We start from the raw sequence: 6,536 nt of genomic DNA, 5'->3' as shown, positions 1-6,536 counted from the left end.
CGGATATCTGTGAGTTCGAAGCCAGCCTGGTCTACAAGAGCTAGGTCCAGGGCAAGCTCCAAAACTAGAGAAACCCTGTCTGGAACAAAAAGTCTCAATGCATACACACATAATACACACTTTGGAATAAATGTAACCAAGAAAGTGGAAGACTATGTTAAAGAGTCTGAAAGAAATTGAAGATCCTAAAAGATGAGACCCCCCCCCCCACACACACACACCATGGCTTTAAGATTGGAAAAATTGTAAAAATTACCTACAAACCTGGCAAGTGGTAGGTGCACACTTTTAATCCCAGGACTTGGGAAGCAGAGGCAGATGGCTCTCTTTGAGTTTGAGGCCAGCCTGGTCTACAGAGTGAGTTCCAGCACAGAATCCAAAGCTACAGAGAAACCCTGTCTCAAAAAAACCAACCCAACCCCCAAAAAAAGTTTTACCAAAAGCAAACTAGAGATTCAATATACTTTCCAAATTTCCAATGTTGTTTTTCACAGAAACAGGAAAAAATTCTAAAAATTCTATTGGAGCACAAAGGAACCTGGAGACCCAATGCAATCCTTAGTAGTCAGAACAACAAATAATGCAGAAGCATCTGATTAAGATAAACTACAGTGCCACAAATATGCATCGGAAAAAAAAAAAAATGACTGCTGAATGGTTCCTAAAAATCAGAGGGCAAGCAGATCCATCTCACTCTGCAAAAAACTTCTAAAATGGATGGAAGACCCGACTCTGTTAGGAAAACGAAAGACTTTAACATAAGTTAGAACTTTCTGAATAAGACTTTATAAATTGGAAATAACGATTGATAAATAGGATCTCATAAAATTGCAACATTTCTGTATAGCAAAGGAAAGACTGAACAGAGAGCCTATAAAACAGGATAAAAATCTTTGCTAGCTATACAGTAGTATGTATGTATGCATGCATGCACACATGTATACATCTACAATATTAATTAATTTTATCACTATTAATCACACACCTTGCTTTAAGTTTCCCCATGTAGTTTCCAGTGGCCTGGAACTCACTAAATAAAGACTGCCCTCAAGTTCAAGGTCAGCCTGCCTCCACCTCTGGTGCAGGGATCACAGGTACTACAGGTCTGTGCCGTGAAGTCAAGCATTATGCGGTGATAGGGATTTAATTCAGGGCTCCAAACACATCGGGCATTCTACATAAGGCATTTCCAATCCCTATGAATGCCTTAAGTAGGAAAGAAAAGTGTACTTTTTCCAGGCTGACAGACACATTATTAGATTATTATTCCTTCAACATTGGAATTCCCATATTCAGCAATGAGACTGTGTCACTAGTCCAAATAAGATCTTGCTATTCATCAAGAGGCAAAGATAAAGTTCTATGTGAGTCAAATTTGTAATCTACAGTAGTGTTTCTCAACCTGTGGTCACGACCCCTTTGGCAAACCTCTAAAAAATGATGAAAAGTAGGCAGCTTTGCAGTTATGAAGTTGCAATGAAAATAATCTTATAAGGCCGGGCGATGGTGGAGCACGCCTTTAATCCCAGCACTTGGGAGGCAGGTGGATCTCTCTGTGAGTTCGAGACCAGCCTGATCTACAGAGCTAGTTCCAGGACAGGCTCCAAAGCCACAGAGAAACCCTGTCTTGAAAAACCAAAAAAAAAAGAAAATAATCTTATGGAGTCGGGCAGTGGTGGCCCATGCATTGAATCCCAGGACTCCGGAGACAGAGGCAAGCGGATCTCTGTGTGTTCGAGGCCAGCCTGGTCTACAAGAGCTAGTTCCAGGACAGTCTCCGAAGCTACAAAGAAACCCTGTCTCAAAACCTCCCCCCCACCCACACACACAAAAAAATTAACTTGTGGTTGGAGTCACAACATGAGGAAATGTATTCAGGGTCATAGGGTTAGGACGGTTGAGAATCACTGATCTAATTTTGCTTCATTTTTAAGATGTAGTCTTTGATTACCAGGCTGGTCTCGAGTTCTGCAAGTAAAGGATGACTTTGAACTACTGACCCAGTCTTCACCTTCGATCCCACCTGCCAGTCTTCAGACTTTACAGTCCCCTGACACTTTACTGTCCTTCTGTCTCACGCCAATGTTAACCAAGCACACCACATAGCGCTCACACCTTGCTGTTGGTCTTACCGGTGACTGGGGGCAGAAATGCTTTGGCTTTAGAGGGAAGAGGCTGGCGATTCTCAGCCTTAGGCTGAGAAGCTCGCATGGTAATTCTTCCCCAGGCTGCAAAAACGGACTCCCTTTCTGAAGTCAGAACTTCTACTATGCCGGATTCCCTTTCTGAAGTCAGAACTTCTTCGCCGGACCCGTTCTCCTCTCTCTTCCTCTTCAAACCTTGAGGTCTGGGTCCTTCGATGACTGCTTTGTTCGTTTTTTTCGCAATGGGCTTCAGTCTGGCCTCACGAGACGTATTGGGAATATGCTGAAAATAAAATTCAACAGTGTTCAAAAATGCTCTTGCAAGAAGAATTTGTTATGCCGATTTCACCGGAATTTCCCACTGGCTTGAGCAAGCACAATTTTAAAAGCTCTACTCTCTATAGTGTTGTTTCAACAGGGAGAAAATTTTGGCAGTTAGAAGCAGAGATCCAGCAGAATGACTCAGTGTGGAAGATGCTGGCCTGGAGGAAGGACCGACTGTAATAAACAATCGTTCCCCCAAAAAACGCCTACAACCACAGCTCCCAGGGGATTTGACAGGACTGCCCGTGCAGAATAGAGGAGAAAACTTGAGCACCAGGTCCAGGGAGAGACACTGCCTGCCTCAAGAGGAAGAAGACAGAAAGGACACAAAATGTACTGGCACTTGGTAAAAACAAGATCTGATCCAGGCTGGACACCTGGTAAGATAGCAAGGCCCAGGCACGTGGTTGTGGGATTTGTTGAAGGTGGTTTGGTTTTTTGGTCAACTTTTATTCAGAACAGGATTTGAGTAATAGTCCTGGAACTAGCTCTAGATAAGGCTGACCTTGGAACCTCAAAGAACCGCCTGCCTCTACCCCCAGTGCGGGGATTAAAGGTGTTACTACCACACCCAGGTGGTGATTTGTTTGTTCAGTCTAAATCCACAGACCCAGGCTGACCTTGAACTTATCACCCACCCTGTCAGAATTGCTGTTGCCCCTCTAGTTCTTTTGGTTTTGAGCAACACTGTCCTATTGGCCAAGAACTTACTATGTGGCCAATGCCCAACTGTAGTACCCAGTTTCAAATACAAAAGCTATAGGAAGATGGGAAGTTGCTGTGTAGTGGGCATAGCGTTTGGGTACAACCTAAACAATCCTACATGACTACATTCAAACCAATAAATCATGGAATCTAATGGTGCAAGGCCTGTAATCCCCACGATTAGTGCCTGCAAACCTGGCACTTGGGAGGTTACAAGCAGGAGAACTCAGAGCTCAATGATCTTTTTAGCTACACAGGGGGCAACCCATGACACTTGGAGACCTTCTTCTAGATGTGGCACACATCCTTAATTCAGCACGCAGGAGGCAGAGGCAGGTGGGCCTGCGTTCCTAGCTGCCCATCATACAGTGAGACCTGGGGGGGGGACTCATATAATCAAATAAAAAAGAAAAAAAGGAGGTTGAGTACAAACTACACATTTGGTCCCTCAAATGTCAGTAACCCTGCCTTAAAGGAAGGTTACATAGAGCAATTATAGCGAGGCCATGGGGGGGGGGGGAGCGGGGGAGCCCACCCCCACTCGGTCACCATACCCGTTACCCGTTACTCACGCATATTTGTTCAGAATATGAACATTGTTGGAGTCTCTTGTAGACTTCCACTTTCTAAGGAAATCAAGAGAAAATAGTTAAAGCCTGACCAAACTCCACAAACTTAAGAGTCCACATAGCAAAGAATCCCAGTGGGAGGACGCTAACCTTGCCGTCCGTACTCAACTGGTAACAGCGGCACCATTCCCGAAGTGTGTTCCGGGACACCTCTTGAATAGGAGGCAGGACGTCTGGCAGGGACGGGTGGGGCTTTCGGGACACCGAGGGGTTGGTATCCCAAGAAGCTGGCGTCGGGGAAACAAACGTAGAAAAGAACAGAGACAAAGCAAGAACTGTTTAATCCCGGTGGTTATTGACAATCTAGTTTGCACGTAAAGCTGCCTTTTGTTTGCCAGTTACAAATGAGGAGGAATTCACTTGAGGAATTCAACATCACATCACACGTCTTAAAATAGGAGACCCAGGAGAGCCACCCACACTCATATTCTAAGTTCTATGCTTTCTCTTAAGATTGTCTTAGTATGTTTATGTATGTGCCAGTGTGTATTCTAGACAGCAGAACTATTTCTGTTTCTTCCATTTTCTCGAGACAGGGTTTCTTTGTGTAACCTAGGCTTTCCTGGAACTCTTTGTAGAACAGGCTGGCCTCAAAACTCAGATCGAGCTGCCTGCCACTGCCTTACATGGGCTGGGATTAGACAATACCCTGCATCTATTTTCGATCTTCAGGCAGCAAGCACATGGGACTTAGCCACTGAGAGGGGTACAGTTTTCTCATGGGGAATGAGGTTTAGTGGACTGTGTGGTGTAAGCAGCCTGTCTGGTTTGGGGGTGTGGGTCTTTAAGCCTTTAATCCCAACACCAGGGAAGGAAAAGTGAGGAATTTTTCTGTGAGTTTGAGGTCTACATAAAAGTCTCCAGGTCAGCCAAGGCAGAACACTGAAAAACTAAGTCCAACAGAAACTATCTACTTTCCTAGCTTTCCAGAGTTTACTGAGAAATCCATTTCACACCTACACAGATTTTCCCCGGGACTCTTAAATTGGACATTACCTGCTGGCTTGAGCTCTGTGGCTAAAGATGCTGCTGTAGGGCCTTCTAAGGTGAGATCCTCCGTGGCTGGGACCAGCGTTAGAATGATTTCTTCTTCAAGTTCTCCCTTAAAGTACGGGTGCAAAGAGAAGCAGTGAACAGTTCTGTTAACTTTCAAGGCAAGCTTAATGAATTCATTATTTACCATCTGTGCTCTTGTGTGGGGCACGCAAGATGCCCGGAACTTGGGCATGAGTGGTCCTTGTGAGAGGACTGTCTATAGCCGATAGGTAATCTCAGTCCTCCGGGTTTGCAAGTGATATGCCCAGGCTCAGAAAAGAAATGAGTTGCTGGGTGGCGGTAGCACAAACCAAAAACATTCAGAATCCCAGCACTTGGGAGGCAGAGACAGGCTGATCTGTTAGTCTGAGGTCAGACTGGCCTACAGAGTGAGTTCCAGGACAGCCAGGGCTGTTACAGAAGTACTGTCTTGAAAAGCAAAACAAAACAAAAAGAAAAAAAAACAAAACAAAACAACAACGACAAAAAAAAAAAGAAGAAAGATTTTAAAAAATGAATTAAGACTATGGAGTAGTGACAGCTCCTTGAGGAAGTTCCTGAACATCCTACAGATTTGTGCCATACCCCTCCTCTTCTATTGAAATCTCTTCACCCCCCCCCTTTATTTCCAACCTTGAATTATTGATTTTTTTACATTTGTGTAACACTTTACCAAAATACTCCAGACACAGGTTTACTTTTGTTACCTAAAAGAAAAAAAAAAAAACAACCAAACCAAAAAAAAAAAAAAAAAAAAAAAAAAAAAAAAAAAAAAAAAAAAAAAAACACAGTGCCAGGCAGTGGTAGTACACACCTTTAGTCCCAGCACTTGGGAGGCAGAAACAGGCAGATCTCTAAATTTGAGGCCAGCCTCATCTACAGAGAGTTTCAGTACAGCCTGGGCTACACATAGAAACCTCGTCTTGAAAAGCAAAAAGCAACAACAAAACAAAAAATTGGTATTACCCCACTCTGGAGATGAGGCCTAAAAGCAGCCATGAGTTGGCTTAGCCAGTTCTTTCTCCTAGCTTTGTACAGTGGTCCTTAGCTGGCCCAGGATTACTCATGCCTAGATGGGAAACCCACACGGCACTCGGGGTACTGGGGAACTGGTTACTTCTCAGAGAAAAAAAAAATGTTTAAGTTATCAAAAACTTCCACTTAATCTTAGTTCACCTTTCTGGGAAAATTTTGTCTTAGCTACGGTACTCCTTGTCCTAGTACAGATTACGATTTCATCTGAAAGAGTTTCCTTTTACTCCCAGGGAATACGTACTGTTGAGCATGTGCAAAATAAAAAAAGCACCAAGCAGAAGATTCCAAGATGGAGGCTTTGAACTCGAATTGATTCCTCCCAAGTCGGGAGCAAAAGCGAGACCTAGAAAGACAGTGAAAAGAACTACCGGAAAATAAATTCTTCTAGAAAGAAAGTTACCTGGTCATAAGTGTCCTGGCTGGCAACTGACATTCTCGGCAAGCTTCAGCGAAGACAAAAACAGCAAAGACAAGGATGTCGAGAGCTCACTGCTGCTAACCTGAGCGTTCATTTACAGGTAAATGCCTCCTCCTACTTCCTGTCGCCCAAATGGGCTCTTTCCCCTCCTCCTCCTCCTCCCTCCACCCTTTCCTCTCTGACAGTGACTTTATCAGGTCCATTGCTCTCAGTAGACAGCTGGTGGCACAGAGCTGAATTCTTACG

The 6,536-nt window shown here is 44.1% G+C and overlaps 1 protein-coding gene across 1 annotated transcript in view; it reads right to left on the bottom strand.

Moving 5' to 3' along the window:
- Positions 1 to 6,305, bottom strand: part of LOC101994240 (developmental pluripotency-associated protein 2) — an 8,694-nt gene extending 2,389 nt beyond the window's left edge. Inside the window, exons 1-5 of the mRNA XM_005345126.3 lie at positions 6,273 to 6,305; positions 4,799 to 4,904; positions 3,893 to 4,029; positions 3,746 to 3,799; positions 2,133 to 2,427 (exon numbers count right to left, since the gene is read on the bottom strand). Coding sequence (XP_005345183.1) covers positions 2,133 to 2,427; positions 3,746 to 3,799; positions 3,893 to 4,029; positions 4,799 to 4,904; positions 6,273 to 6,305 — 625 coding nt within the window. The remainder of the gene's footprint in view (positions 1 to 2,132; positions 2,428 to 3,745; positions 3,800 to 3,892; positions 4,030 to 4,798; positions 4,905 to 6,272) is intronic.
- Between the last annotated feature and the right edge of the window lie 231 nt (positions 6,306 to 6,536).

This window comes from Microtus ochrogaster, chromosome 2 (genome assembly GCF_000317375.1).
Source record: "Microtus ochrogaster isolate Prairie Vole_2 chromosome 2, MicOch1.0, whole genome shotgun sequence".
Classification (NCBI taxonomy): domain Eukaryota; kingdom Metazoa; phylum Chordata; class Mammalia; order Rodentia; family Cricetidae; genus Microtus; species Microtus ochrogaster.
This window is presented reverse-complemented; position numbering and strand designations above follow the sequence as displayed.